General features: G+C 35.9%; 1 protein-coding gene across 3 annotated transcripts; it reads right to left on the reverse strand.

Moving 5' to 3' along the window:
• Positions 1 to 1,614: 1,614 nt before the first annotated feature.
• Positions 1,615 to 15,369, reverse strand: LOC125872479 (6-phosphofructo-2-kinase/fructose-2,6-bisphosphatase). Of its 3 annotated transcripts, none has more exons than XM_049553214.1 (23): positions 15,086 to 15,369; positions 14,937 to 15,000; positions 14,471 to 14,766; positions 13,704 to 13,913; positions 12,929 to 13,135; positions 12,731 to 12,826; positions 12,471 to 12,569; positions 12,360 to 12,389; positions 11,717 to 11,770; positions 10,164 to 10,217; positions 10,011 to 10,088; positions 9,136 to 9,227; positions 8,993 to 9,050; positions 8,817 to 8,891; positions 7,412 to 7,459; positions 6,149 to 6,246; positions 5,938 to 6,013; positions 4,358 to 4,420; positions 4,170 to 4,261; positions 3,119 to 3,187; positions 2,945 to 3,008; positions 2,781 to 2,846; positions 1,615 to 1,827 (listed from the first exon to the last, which is right to left on the reverse strand). In XM_049553214.1, the coding sequence occupies exons 1-23, from the start codon at positions 15,266 to 15,268 to the stop codon at positions 1,753 to 1,755; spliced, it is 2,247 nt and encodes a 748-aa protein (XP_049409171.1). In that variant the 5' UTR covers positions 15,269 to 15,369; the 3' UTR covers positions 1,615 to 1,752. The 3 variants fall into 3 exon arrangements, with proteins under 3 accessions (XP_049409171.1, XP_049409170.1, XP_049409172.1); XM_049553213.1 differs by having other exon boundaries at positions 12,929 to 13,138; positions 15,086 to 15,327; XM_049553215.1 differs by lacking the exons at positions 1,615 to 1,827; positions 2,781 to 2,846; positions 2,945 to 3,008; positions 3,119 to 3,187; positions 4,170 to 4,261 and having other exon boundaries at positions 4,358 to 5,852; positions 12,929 to 13,138; positions 15,086 to 15,331.
• Positions 15,370 to 15,550: the final 181 nt, after the last annotated feature.

The raw sequence follows: 15,550 nt of genomic DNA on the forward strand, positions 1-15,550 counted from the left end.
GGTTTGATCCACATACAATAGTAATATAATGGCATAATATAGACAAATTTAAGAGTTAAATTTACTTGGTTTAAGTTTAAGGTTCTAACCATGATGAGTTTAGAATGTCAAATTCATCTAAATTTTAATGAATTTAATGTAGAACGAATTTCTCCTCGGATATGCCATATTTCTAATGACATTCTGATGGAACTGTCCATTTGAAATTCGCGTTTGTAGTTATATTTTTTCTTCATCTGTCAATAGTATTCCCTCTGTCTCAATCTAAATGTCTTACTTTTTTTTCTGGTTTGCCCACAAAAATGTCATTTTTATATTTAGTAAGTTTTTCAATTCTAACATTCTACGTGACAAGTTTAATTGTACTACAACAAGATTTAAAAGACTACACACATCTTTAATTTAAGATTACGAGATTCAAAAGTCTTCATTCAACTCTGAAACTTTGTGCTCAGTCAAACTAAGACACATAAATTGAGACGGAGAGAGAGTGTAAATAAGAAGCTAGGAAGCAGAATTGTCCGTACTTTTCCCCATCACTTCCATTATTTGAGTTACTCAGTATTGATCAATTGGTCATGTCTTTACAAGATACTCAAACTTCAAACTGGTACTTCAGTGACCTCAAATTAATAACCTCACATTTCCAAAACCATGGCCTTTCAATTATTTTTTTCTTCATCTTAGCATTACTTGTTGCCTTCTTTTTCTTCTATTTTGATTGTAAATTTAACTTCTTTTCTAGTGAAATATTGAGCTCACCACCAGATGCAAATGCAGTTTTGGTACAAATCAACAAGGGACTTGATGAGGAAACTATTCAAAAGCTGCCTGTTTTCTTATTTGGTGAGACAATATGTAAGTTAGATAGTGTTCAAAGAAGTGATGAGTGCCCAATTTGTTTGGGATTATTTGGAGATGATGAAATGGTTAAGTTATTGCCTTATTGTGAACATGTATATCATGCTCAATGTATTGATAAATGGCTGATTGGTCACTCAAATTGTCCTTTATGCCGAGCTTCTCTTCATCTCAACTCATCTATTACAAGTTCAGAAGTCGTTGCATGATTGCTTCCATCAAGAATGAAGAAGTATTGACCATCAAATGGAGTGTATTTTATTTCTTTTGTATTTTTATGAGTTGTACTATCCCAACTTGTAAAATCCTCTTATTGATTTGATATAAGTGCTAGTTAACTGAGTATAGCAAGTTGTCACTATATTAGATCTCTAGATTATTATATTATGATTGATATATAGAGTTACGCGTTATTATAGGTCAACTTAACCTGATAGTTAACAAATTCTTTATAGTGTCAAACTGTCAATGCATTGAACATAAAACATAGATCAGTTTTTTTCTTTTGGCTAATTAAGAAGCAAGAAACATAAATAACTTCAACATTCAATAGTAGGATTATAGGCAAAGTTGAAAATAAATTTAATCTTGCTACTTATGACACTTTAAATGTCTATGTGAATTTGGAGAAGGGGGAAGTAGATATTTAAATTTATCATCTTCAAAAAGACCATAGTAAGAATCCTTCGCGAAATCACAAAGAAATTAAAAGACTGAAAAAAAGAGAGAAGAAGGGATCGGAGAGTGCAGAAGAAGATGAAGATCAAGCCTTCAAATTGATACACTTTGATATCAAACACTCGTCGATATACAATTTTTTGGGTATCAGTTGCTACAATTTGAATGAGAGAATTGCTGCATATACGTATTAGAAAGTCAAGTTGCAATGACCTACATCAGTTTGTATCTCTTCTCCTGTACTCCTGTAACCCCCATTTGTATCTCTATGATTGTGTGAAGTGGCATCTGCAAGTTTAACAAGGAAAAGGGTACAATAAATGCATCTTTCGACTTGTTCAAAGGTCACCACATAAAATTGCACAAAGCATAAATGCAGAAACCATCACCTATACGGCTATAGCCACTACAAAACTTTGCCTCGTCTTCCAGCCATTAGAATACATATGTATGGCTTAATATATCGATAGTATCTTGAACTTTTCTGTAAATTTCATTGAACAAGCTGTAGTTCCAGTGTTTAAATGAAATTTACTCACAAGTTTAAGGGACTGTTATGCATTAAGCCTATAAATGATCAGCAGACACTTCCAACTTCAAGGCTATTTTCCTGATTAAATGATGAGTAATGGGTGTTTTTGGTATGAATGGAAATATTTCCCAGAAAATGTATTTTCCGGAAATCATTTTCCAGAAGAAACTGTCTCACTATCCAACACTCTAGAAATTTTAAAACTATTCCAAATGAACTATCAGAGTTATACATAAGCGAGGAAAGTTGTTTTCTCCCTCTTTAATGAAATATATTTTTCATTGGTATTCTGTTGCCAGGAAAGGATTTATTTTTTAGAAAACATTTTCCTAGAAATATTTTTCTTCATACCAAACAACCCAAAGGATAACACCAATAATGAAAGTTGTATGCTCAACCTCTTTTTCTAGAATCATGTCAGTGCCTTATCTACCCTTATTTAAACCAGAGTGTCATAGAGGAGCCTTAATGAACTTCGTTTCTTTCAGCAACTTAATTAACCAATTCAATCAAGACAGATGGAATGAAAGAAAGAAAACGTAACTCCGCAGCTTGCCCAAAGAAGATAAATATCATTTTCATGTCTAGAAGATATGTTCACTATGCTTTAACTACCAAATTAGCACGAATAGATATGTATCCCCATTCATTGTGGAATATAATATAATGATCCTCTTCAAAGTCTTCACACGCAAGATCAAGTAATTACCTCTATGTGTGGAATTTCACTTAAAGGCCTATCAGCAAAATAAGCATACAAAGCCCTCAATACGGCCTACAAAAAAATTTAGAAAGAGACAATTTGAAGTCATGCACATGCTTTATTGGCATGGAAAAGCGAAATATTTTAATGCTTCAGCAACATTTACCAACCTGGTGAGATACCACCACCACTGGTGCTCTTTGTCTTTCAAGCTCGATAATCACCGGCTCCAACCTGCAACATGTTGAGAATGTTAATTAGAACAAAATGAGAAAAATGAAGGATTCTAAATTTAATGTATTGAAAGTAACAAACCTTTCAATTTAAAGGGTTAAATAACAAACCTTTGTATGACATCAAGATAAGATTCGCCTCTAGGGTATCTATACCTCAGCTTGTCCTTTTTGCGTGACCTGTATGTATAAATAAGTAACAAGCAATTTGACATAACCAATTGATATTTTTTTTAAAAGAATACAGTGTTGTTCATTAGTGTATTCACTACAAGAGAATGGTGGATTCATTTCTTCTCATAAGTAAGCAACACACTGCTATGAAAACATGTGAAGAGAAAGAGTAAATCACACAGCCAGTTAGAAAATAATGAAGCAAAAAAACCCTATGATTTCCAAGGAGATGTCTTTACTCCATATATGAGTCTTTCATCAGTTGTTCAACGAATTCCCAAACTAGGAAAGGTGATGGTCGTGCCATCACGGAAGACCTTTTCCAACTCTAACTACATTTCAAAGCAGTTCAATCCAGTTGATTTTCAACACCCGTTGATTCAGATCCTTATCAGCTAGAATAAATGCCTTTAGATCTTCTCAGATTTTTTATCTGGTAACTGACTTACAGATAGATACTGAAAAAAGAAAGAACTATGCCACTGGGACAACTAATCAATTTTTTTTTTTTTTTTGATAACAAGGGAAACCCGCAGCCGCTACCCTTTGGGTGCGCACAGGGTAAAACCCCCACTCCTATGCAATAGCTCGCAAACCACATAGGAGAGGTAACCCGCACTAGGCAAGCCTGGTGCGACGAGCTCGACCCAGAAGGCAAACCCCTTGCTTTCGCTGACAAGGGGTTTCGAACTTGAGACCTCCAACATGGAAGTCCCAAGCTCAAACCACTGGGCCACCCCGAAGGGTAGGACAACTAATCAAATTAAGCTCGTTAATTAGACTCCAAACAGACTCTGTGGTCAATTCTCTGTCTTAGTAATATCAGTTTTCTGTAGCTGATGAGGCATATCTTCCTTTCAGTATGTGTTCATAGTTTGCTGACTGTTCCTATAAACACCACAGAAATTCTACTTGGATAAAATCCTACTAGGTCACAAACAAATGGATAAGCTTGCATTGTGAAAGGTAAAGAAGAGTTATAGCATACTCATATTCTTCGGGCATATTTTTCTTTATTTCTTCATAAGTCATCCCGTCACATACACCAGCATTTATTTCATCAAGGGCTCGCCATTGTATCTGAAGAGGGAGTGAGGGAAAAGGAAGAACCTTACTTCAGGAGAGTTAAAGACATGATTTAAAACAAACAAACACACGATGGTTCAACAAGCTAACCTTGGGAAACCCAGCAATTGGACTAGCTGTCAAAATTGTTCTTTGCAATGTGCTGGTCCATATCTAAGTCACAGAATATATAATAGAGCATTTTATTTTTTTTGAGATAAAGGTAACTGTGTATTCACAAAAGGCTCATCATCAAATAAATGATGAGCATACGTCACTTACAATCTCATCAGAGCATATCATATAATAGAGCATTTTATACAACTTTTCTCTAGCATATATAGAATAAGTTGTGCAGAGTAAGCACTACCAGCTATCTTCAACTGTTAATGATCTGTGCAGAGTCAGCAATACGTACTGAAAGCCTAACAAACCATCAAGGTACTTAAACAGGGTCCTTTTCAAGGAGAAATATAAGAAAAATAGAAACTTTTGAGCTTAATAACTCCTAGAGACCATAAAATCTTTATATGCTCATACTTTTTTTAAGAAGTACTCTTTATATGCATGATTATGCTGATTTTTTTCTTCATGTGCATTATGTTCTTGAAAAAAAGTAAGCTTTTAATTCTTCAAAAGCAAGAAATTTGAGATATTATCACATCGCACATTCCCAAAGATCAGCTGCAAGACCGCAAATCCAATTCTTTTAAATCACCTCCTCCCAACCCCCACAAAAAGTGAACAGTACCTGAATTTATTTATTATTTCTTGATTTCCTTTTTGAGGAGAACGTGGATCTTTTTGGGCAAACAGGTGTATTAAGCTGCTAGGGAACCACATTTTCCATATAGGGATTCCTTAAATCTTAAGATCAGTATAAAAGTTTGACATCTGTCCTACTAAATAGGAGTAGCTTAGTTACGGGCTGATACTAATTTTTTAAATTCTGGAAGTGGTGCATCCCGTATAAGCTGAAAAAGTTGGCTGCTAATGGTTCATGCACTTTTGCTTTGTGATTTTTAGCAACCATTAATCCTACTTCGAGTTTGTGTGTAAGAAATGATAGTAAGTATAAGTACTGCATTTAGATCCTTTTACTTCAAAATTCCATCTGACATAGGAAGTTACGAATATCAGAGAAAGCTGTGATCATGCTTCTTCTAGAGAGCTAATTTTCCAGTTGAAAATATCAGGCCAAAAAAAGAAAAAGAAGATAGAAAATGCTTGCTCGCCTTGGGGGAAAGATCAAAGGTCCCTGCTCCTGGCACAGATTACTAACCAAAGCAGGGAACTTCAGTTCTTTTTCTTTATTAACTTATTTATTTATTGAGATGTAGTTATCAGGAAAAAGGAAGTGTTTTCATCAACGATTAAGGAAGCTTTCTTCTTAAGCCAGAGAACACAAAGTGATTCAGAACAGGTTTCAAAATGATGAACTAGATTAGTCATTAAAATTGAAGAACTAGATTTTCTTGATATGTTGACAGTAACATAATAAAAGAATGCTTTTCCACTATTGCTTTAAACCCAATCTTTCTCCCAGCCCTCCCCAACCACCCAGTGATAGCTCAATCAGATGCTGTAGGTCAGTTCCCATTCGTATCTATTTCAATAAAAGCACTAGTGGAAGTTGGAAAAGAAAAGGGAAAAAAAACTATACAATTGAAGCATCAGTAGGTAGAACTTACAGAAGCGGCCTTTTCATTTTTCAGTCGTTTTTCAACAAAATTGGCAAGCTTCTTTGCATAGAGCTCCCCAGTTTCACTGTTAAAGAAATTTGTCAGTCAAAAATTTGAAGCTCCATCGATGTTCAAAAAAATGTTGTCTTGGACAGTATTAGATGGATTATAAAATGTTCACATATATATATCATCTTCAAGGTGTTTAGAGGATACAAACCTTATCGCAGTGTCACCACCAATTCTGCCTCTAACATTGTACAAACTCTCTCCATGCCTTGTTAGCAAAATTGGACGGGGTGTGAGATGTGTATTGACCTGCATATCATATCATATCAATCTGATGGGCACTTCCAACAAAATTTAAGATCAAATGAGAGGAGCAAAATAAACAATAAAATGTCTAGATCAGGCAAATTGCCATCTTGCAATGAATGCTAGTGTGTTTGACCAGTTCTCTTTCTTTCCTTACTTTTCTGGGATAAGTGGAGGGCCATGACAATGTGAAAATCACTCTTATGCAAAATGAGAAGCCCCGTCACAAGAATGTGCCAGGTCTTTGTTATACATTCAAATGATAAAGGGAACACCAGTAAAGAGGACCTGTTCTGTACAGCATGGAATTCTTCCATTTACCAGTGTGTACCAGTAGTCATATCATCCAGTAGCAAGAATACTAACTCTGCTCCCAAACTCTGATTTTCAATCTCTCTTTTCCTTGAAACCCTAAGAACAGATAAGACTACACTAAGGTGGTAACTGTTAAAACTTACACATTGGTTGAGAGAACGGATTGTTGTCTCCTTATATGGTCTTGAGAAATTTTCACCTCATGAGATAACTTTTAGGCCCAAAGTTCATTTTCTTAATAGCAGTGTTATCAAAGGCGCGCTTAAGCCCTGAAGCGAGGCTCAAAACGTATTGAGCGCTTTGCCTTGCTTAATGTGTGCTTCAATATCGTCATCAAGGTTCTAAGGCATGCTTTCCCTTGACAATGAGCCTCTTCTGAAGAGGCAACACTAAATAATTGATATTTCATTTTATTGTTAAAAAAAAATCAATTTCTTTATTCATATATTTGGCATTAATGCTTATAATTATTAGTCTTGGACTAAACATATATATTTGTACTTTTTTTTTTGAGAATTATATATTTGTACTTTTTTCTCCCTTTGCGTCTTCATTCATTAACAGCTTTCTTTCATCTTTGCACTTAAAGCCCCAACAAACCGTAAGTTTTTTTGCGTTTTTTGCTTTTGATAACACTGCTTAATAGTAACCATCTGTGGATGTGAGTTTATTCCAGTCTTTGCTACTTCTGTTTTTCATTTGTATCTATTTCATGGAGTCGGGCATTACGAGAAATAGAAGCAATTCCTTCATTTCTAGCTACATTATTCAATATAATTCAGGAGATGCCTCAAAGACACAGTAGTCTATCGGAAAGAAAAGAGACCACTTAGTAGGATGAGCAGTAACTTACCAAGAAGAAGACAATCCTCCCAGGAAGATAGCCACTAATATTATTTACCTGCACAAATAGAACTAATTAATTAAAGAATCTGAAGCTGAATAAATAATTTCAAGAGGCTAATCTGGTAGGATCCATTCCTCCCTTGGAAATCTGAATTGAATTGCACAGAAACTTAGTCTATGGTTGTAGCCAAGTCTAGCCGCCTATCAAATTTTGAAGAAAGTACTCCTCCGTTCACTTTTAATTGTCAAATTTGGACTTGCCACTCTCACTAAAAAAACAATGATTGAGATGACTATTTTGCCACACTACCCCTATTAATTGATGTTTAGTATTAGGTCTTGGAAAATGATAAGTTAAAAATGACAACTAAAAATGAAAAACTATTTCTGAAATAGTGGACAAGTAAAAGTGAACAGAGAGAGTAATATATTATACAAGTGCATGGATGTCTCTGGTAATACGCTAACACATCTCTTGATCTTACACGAGTAATTAGGATAACACTAGAAGAATCTTGACAGTGGCACAAACTTCCATCAATTTTGCGAATCAGTCATTAATAAACTTATACAAGCCTCACTTCATACTTAACTGGAGATGCTACCAACTAGTAACTCAAACGAGGCCAGCCTAAAAGATTGACAAATTTGAACACTGCTGCATAGGCATATTAAGAAAGAAAGGTCCTGTAGCCTGTTCTGATTGCTCCCACCTCTCTTTCCTCTTTAATTAACTGAACAATCCACTGTCAATAGCTTTCGAATTCTTACTGAAGCCAATCTAAACATCGTCTGCACCATAGATTACATCTTTTCTCCAACTCCTAAAATTCGACATGAAATTGGTACTGAAAAGTTTATGTCAGCCTGTAAAAAGCATATAAACCAATTTTATACAGAGTCCTTCACTATCAAACTGTTTACCCGTCTCCAGACCGCCAAAAGATATATAGCTCTCACTGAAGTTAAATGCGATGAAACCTTAAAGAAGTCAGAAGAAATATAACTTCATATTCCTTCAAAAGACTGAGATAATAGGGTATTTTGAGGTTATAAACCAACTTATAGGAAGAGTTAGAGGTACAAGGCTATTGAAAGTCAAACCGCTAAACACTAAGTTAGCCCGATGAGGGGAAAGAAGTAACCCTAGTTAAAAGTATGAAACCTAAGACCTAAAAACCCTTCAGAGGCACAACCTACCACTTGAGCCAAGCCTCATAGGTAGCTCACTGTCGGTGGAATAACACAAAATCATCATGAAGAAATCAAGAAGTTTAAATAAAGTCCACCTTGGAATTAATTCCTTGGACATAAAATGCAATATTTGCTAGTTGCTACCAATGCTTACATCGACCTTTTGACGTGTCCTCAAATAAACAACACATGAAACAAATCAAAATAAGGTCACTTACTTGTATTTGTCCTCCATGACCACTGACCATATCAATCATTTTAATATAAGAACCTTCCTCTACTGGCTCATAAACCTTGGAGAAAAGAAAATGACAAACATTACATAATATGATGTTAAGCATTCATAAATAAATATGACAAAAACAACCATAATAACTATGATAAATAATATTACTTTTTCATAATTATCAAGGCGATTCTTGAAGTCCCTGTATCCAGCTTCAAAATCTGGCCTGTATAACAAATTAACAATGCCAACTATGTAAGTTCTTTTCTAACTAATATGAGAAACACCAAAGATACAGCAAATTATCATACTCTTCAGCATAGTCTGGACTTTGTTGAACTTTGAGGCGTATGTTTCTTTCAATTAGTTTAGGATCATTACAGAGGGTTTCCAAGAAAATTATCTGCATGCAAAGCATCACAGAATTCAAGAATGAGAACTAAGAGCAGATAAACAACTTAGGCTTCTGCATATGGATCCACAAAATCCACCAACAAGTATCATCATAAAATGTACACTTCCCTTTTGGCTTGTCTGCAACCAGTAGTACATAAACATAAAGAATGAATTAAAAAAGAAAGAAAGGACTAATCTGTTAAAAGAAACTACTTAGACACATTAAAGCACTGAGATACATAAGTGGGTGATGCTGCAATTTTTGAAGTGCTAAGAAACTAGAAACACAAGTTGGAGTGACTTTGTTTCAACCAACAAACGTAGTGTCATGCAACCACCACTCCAAAAAAAGTAATAAGGGCACGTTGACTTAATCGCTATAAGGACTTCGATGTTATCTCGACTCCCGCACCCAACTCATGGAAACAAAATAAGGTATAGTATTAGATGAAACCGCTATTTGTAAATATTAACTATTGTTAAAGAACTTAACTCAAATCCTGCAATTGCACTTACATAGATGAGAATTAAACACATCTTACAGTTTTTTTATTTTGTGATAACCGAGAAATCTTCGAGGGTCGTGGTTCAAAATTCAACAGGTTGCGTGTCTGCCCTTCAATCCTTCTCCGCTTAAATATCAGGTTTTTATCTATGACATGTGTGTAACCTATACAGCGCTCGCTCTTACCACTAGACCAAAGCCTTGGGAAAAAAATCTTACAGTTCCATTGAAGTAAACTAAGAGCAGTAACATACTAACACTAGATGTCCATCAATAAGAATTCACCTTGCATTTTCCCTCAGCCATCTGCATAAGCATATTCCTTCTTTTCCTTGAGCTATTTGTGGCATCGAAAATTCCTACCTGCATTCAGTAATGGATATAGTTATCGAAAACTCAGATACAGGTATTGTTCCATAAAAATTACAGAAGACTTACCTGACCACCCTCTTGCATCCAAGCGATCATGTCTTCCATTGCAAGGGCAGCTACCTAGTAGCATGTGATGTATTAAAACTATGTGAAAAGAAGAAAGTCAATGCAACGAATAAATTAAGTCCAATGTAACTACAAGAGAGATTGATGATGCACTACAACTCAAAGTTTTATACCCATTAGCCCTAGGGATAATGCAATAATAAACTCCTACCATGGCTACAAGAATAACAACAATAGAAATTTCTTTAAAAATTACCAGTCATACTGTCAATAAATGGGCCTATGGCCATCCATATCTAAACCCCAAAATCCTAGAAAGTAACTTCTACAGCAAGATGAGAAAGCAACATGTTCTTTTCTACAACACTCTTACAAACTAGATATAATATTAATCAATTTTTCTAAAAGTGAACGGTCAAATGTCCAATTAATGGGTGTTGAATTGGCAATGGAGAATATTGATACAAATTGCAAAATTCCCATGCATGTGATATGACAGAAGCCCTATCCATATGTTCTTTTCTCTGGGAGGCCAGGAGGGGCTACTAAGATTAGGGATGTTAAGGCAGAGCAATGAAGGACCTGCCCATAATCGAAAAGAGAATATAGATCTAAATGTGGAACGGGCCAGCGACGGGATTTTTTTTCCTTGCATTGTGGGGGTCAGGGATAGGTGTTCCATAATTTTTATGCAAGTAATGGTAATTCTTCTGGGGTTTTGATTCAAGTGAGCCACCAGAACTTAGGTTTCACACCCTTACCTCTCCAAAACAGACTCTGACACTCATAATGGTTCTTTTCGGGAAATAGAACTAAGAATAGAGAGAAAATAGGAGAAGCGTAATTTCCGTACAGAAGACAAAACACAAAGGGGAAAAAGTCGTTATTGCTACAGGTTATGACTGAACCTCTCAATCTTCACCCATCCCTCTCTTTCCCAATCTCAAACTGATACTTAATCCCCGTTTCAATATATGTTGACAAATAGACAAGGAAAGGGAAGACAAAGACCTCCTCTGACTACATTACGTGGAGCCTACATCTCCATTTCAACAGCGGAATGTACTGCCCTTCTTAATGCTCACCCTCTGACCTTCCTGGTCTTGCCTCTTTCCTCTAAAATTCCCCATTGCTTCAAGTGAGGTCATCCGACACTGCTAACTAATGTATGTACATAATAATTACAACTATACACACAAACTCACGATAGAATGACACTGTTTAGAAAATAATGTGAAGTAATTATCAGTTTGGGATGGAAGTAAAGCCTTGCTGAACCCCACAGCCTCCAATCCAAACATGTGTACTAGCTGAGTTATAACAGGCAGGTGTCAAAATCCTATGTATGGAGGATGGAGGCCAAAATGGGGCAGGGAAGGGGAAGGGCAAGACATATAAGGGGGAAGGGCGAGGGAAGGAGCACTATGGTGAGTCGTTACAGGCATAGCATTCAGTATACCCGCCCAAACCCTGCCTCATGTTCAATCTAATTAAGATGATTTCAGGCTTCTAGCAAACAGACAATACACAATACCTATTCTGACAGAGTTTACCTCATTGCGAGCCTCCAAGCCTTCTGGATTGTCACCTCGGAAGAAATCAGCAGTCTGCGTCAACAAGATACACAAGAAAATGAAGTTCCACAGATTGTATTTCAATTAATACGAACTTACAGCTCCTAGGAGGAGAAGCTCAATAAGTAGTGTAGTTTTTTATGTTACAGTTGATACTTAAGGAACTACTTTGAACCTACTACCAAAGATAAAGGACCATTTTTGTCATTTTTATCATTTTCTCCATTTCATGGTGTATGCTTTCTATATAAAAGATGTCCACGGACTATTAACTTTGTCTCTTCAGAACACAAAGGATTGAAGCCGCTTTTAGATCTTTGATACAATTACTTATTGTAATACCAGTATGAAAGAAGTGGTAGTAGTACTTTGCTGAAATGGACAACCCAAAGTGTCAAATGTTTTAGATGTCATCTGCAAAATAAAATCATACCACCTAAACCAAAAGGCCACCAGATAATGAACCTTAAATGATGTCTTGGCAAGTGAATTCTCAGTTTAACATAGTTTTCTATACAAGAAAGATAACAGTTCTTTTTTTCTGTTTTTTTATACGTGAGACGGCAGTTCTATTTGACTGCAGATATTTAGAAAAATAGTTCAATTCAGGAATTTAAACTACCTGATTACTTCCGTGCTTGAGTCGGCGGTACTGTCACAGAAAAAAGATTGGTTAGTTTCCTTACGTTTGCAAATTTAGGAAGACATTGAAGAAACAAGTGCTACAATTTACCTTCCCAACATTGAAGTGCTTGGTGTCATGGCCTAACCATCGAAGATACCTAGTAAGCTTAGCGGCAGTAAAAGTTTTGCCACGAGCTGGCAAGCCAACCTGCAAGAAGCATAAGCAAATCCTAAGATCATTCATTTCATAAGATACTATTCCAAGAACATAGGAAATCCAATCCGAGAGCACAACATCAGCATCAAAGTTGACAAGCTTACACCAAAACTAACGTGCTTATCAGTTCTTCATCATAAAAGAAAAAATACCAGAACGATTGCTAGATGCATGTCTTCCTTTGGCCCAAGCATCTGATCAGCTACAGCTCCAGCTGCAACTGCTCCTGCAGCAGCTGGCATCACATTCTAAACAATTTAAAAGAATGATACATCAGATGCATAAACCAAGATACAACAGATATTTTATTACAATATTCATCACAACAGAAACATTAGATTTCTACACACCTTGGCATCTGAATCAGGCTTGAGATCAAGAGTAAAACTGGTTGTACTGGGTGATTTTACTAGTCTTGGAGATCCCACACCCCTATCTACAAGGATTCCCCTGTAACTATCTTGCTTTTGCAAAGACGAGAACGCACCCATGGACTTGGATTCAACCGTACCAGACCCTGAGGGGACTCTAGTTGGATCCGGGACAATTACTTCCATCTGCTGGATGATAGAAAGACGGCATAATGTGAATCAACTGTGGCTCTTAACCAATGAGGTACAATTTGAAAGAAAATGGTAATACATGTAGAATGAATAAAAGCATAAGGTTGGTAAATTAAGTAGGGAGAACACTAGTCACATAACATGCATGTTTCCAGCGAATGTAATACCTTCTGTGCATAATATGGGATAAAAATTTAAATAGCCTCTATGATTGGTTATATGAGTGTCAAAGAGGCTTACTATACAAGATTTTTAGCTGGAGGATGAAAAAGATTAGTATATAATATAAGCACCAGGGTTGAATAGCTTTTTCATTTTACTGAGTAAAATGATGATCATTATCATGTATTACAAAAATGCTAATGCCTATTTCTCTTAAATTATGGGAATGCATTACAGTGAAACACTTATCCCAAAAAAAATAGTCATAGAATTAGTAAAACTCTGAATCTCAAGCGCACTTTGGGGGTTTGTTTTGTTTTGATAAGAATGGGATAAAGATAGACAAAATCTCAAGTCCTATAGTCAAACTAGACCTCAAGTCAAAAGGCACCACGAGAACCTTTATTGTAGCAGACCGATCATTTGAAGTGTGACCATCTTTTGAGGAAGGCCTTGGAATGATAGTGCCATCTGTCCCAGAAAATACCCCTTTACGTGTTAGAGACCTAGGAGTTTCTGTCAAGTTAGCAGCATAAACCGGTGCAGATGTTGCTGGAGCAGGGACAACATAATGTTCAAGATCAAGCTCTAGACTAGCCGAAGAGCCATGCTGTCGAGAAAAAATGTTTAAAATATAATTAATATAATTAAGGCATATATGAAAAACATATCCAACTGCCAAAATCTATAGAAACAACCCTGGTAAGCAATATTCATCCACAGACATCTGAAGAAGCTAAAAACAAGAATAATTTGACCAATAGACAGAAGCAGAAAAACTAGGAGCACTGATAAGAAACATGAAAGTCAATAGTTTCCTCAAAATTACACATATAGTAACAAAAAGCATAGGCTAAACATCCTTATTCAAAATTAAAACATCTTCAATATCAAAATCTGCAACCTCATTTCACTCCTAAAGAAGAGCAAATTATCTCCCTTTAAATTTAAATGTACAATATCTGTTGATGCAATAACCTGTAATATAGTTTCTCACATTTGCACCAAATGTGAGCACAAGGCTTCTGAGCTCCAGCATGTTAAACAAACACTCATTCACATGGAGAGATCATCTAACAAGATAGTAAGACAGTAATCACAGGCATCTAGCACCATGGTTACAAAGCAGCATTTACAATTAGCAGTCAAACAATAGCAACATCTTACCTCTGCACCCATTGCTGGTGTCGAATTTATGCTAACATCTGGTACTCCTCGAACAGTAGAAAGCCTGCGATTTTCCTGAAAGGCTCTCCAACTAGCCGCAAGGTCAAATGGTGAAACTCTGTCTGCTTTAACAAACACTCTATATTCAATAATCTCTTCATTTTCCAGCTTAAACGAGGCTGAACGCCCATCACCTTGCAACGTTCCAGCAATAAGTACACGGTTTGGGCCTTCCTCCACTATACAAGGCTCATGATTGTACTTTGGCTTCAAAAGGAACTTAAAGTCCAATGTCTCTATACAAATAAAAATCAAGCAATCAACTACTTCCCAATCCCTATTTAGTTCGGGTCAACTATACTAATCCTCCTATAACTCCATTCCGCAAATCCGCAAATGAAATTACCATAGATTTTCATTCCATGAATTAACCACAAATTTAACAAAATCACAATAGTAAACTAACCGTGATTACGAGGAACAACGAAGCTCAGTTCCCACATAGAAGTTGATTCCCGTTCCATCGGAAGCTGATAATGAAAAACAAAACTGCATTAGTTATTAATCACAAAAATCAAAAGGAAAAACTGAAAAAGGTGAGAGTGATGAAATTACAGCTTTAGATGAATCCCATGAGCCAATTAATGGAACGGAACCATAAACATGAGGAATGAGTTCTCCTTTAAGCTTATAATTCTCCATTTTGAGAGAAACGTAAAGCTGTCCTCCTCCGTGATCTTCTCTATCTTCGCTGCCATGCGAGCTGCTGTCTGTGTTCTTCGATGAACCAGTACCCATTTTTGCTTGAAGCTACAATTTCTCTCCAAACAAAAAAAAGAAAACAGTATTCCTGTAGGCTTATGTTAACTGAATATAGTAATAATAAAAATTATGTAATTAAAGTAGTCGTCAGTTGTGGATAGGACGATAGGTTTAAAGAGAGACGGAGATTGCAAGATGAGGAAAACTGAGAAAAAGAACAAAAATTGAAATGGTTGGTTAAATTTTTCCTGTTTTGATAAGAATAGAATTTGGGGGAAAAATATTTAATTTTTAGGTTAAGACTATAATAATGGAAAA

Source organism: Solanum stenotomum, chromosome 8 (assembly GCF_019186545.1).
Source record: "Solanum stenotomum isolate F172 chromosome 8, ASM1918654v1, whole genome shotgun sequence".
In the NCBI taxonomy this organism is placed as follows: Eukaryota; Viridiplantae; Streptophyta; class Magnoliopsida; order Solanales; family Solanaceae; genus Solanum; species Solanum stenotomum.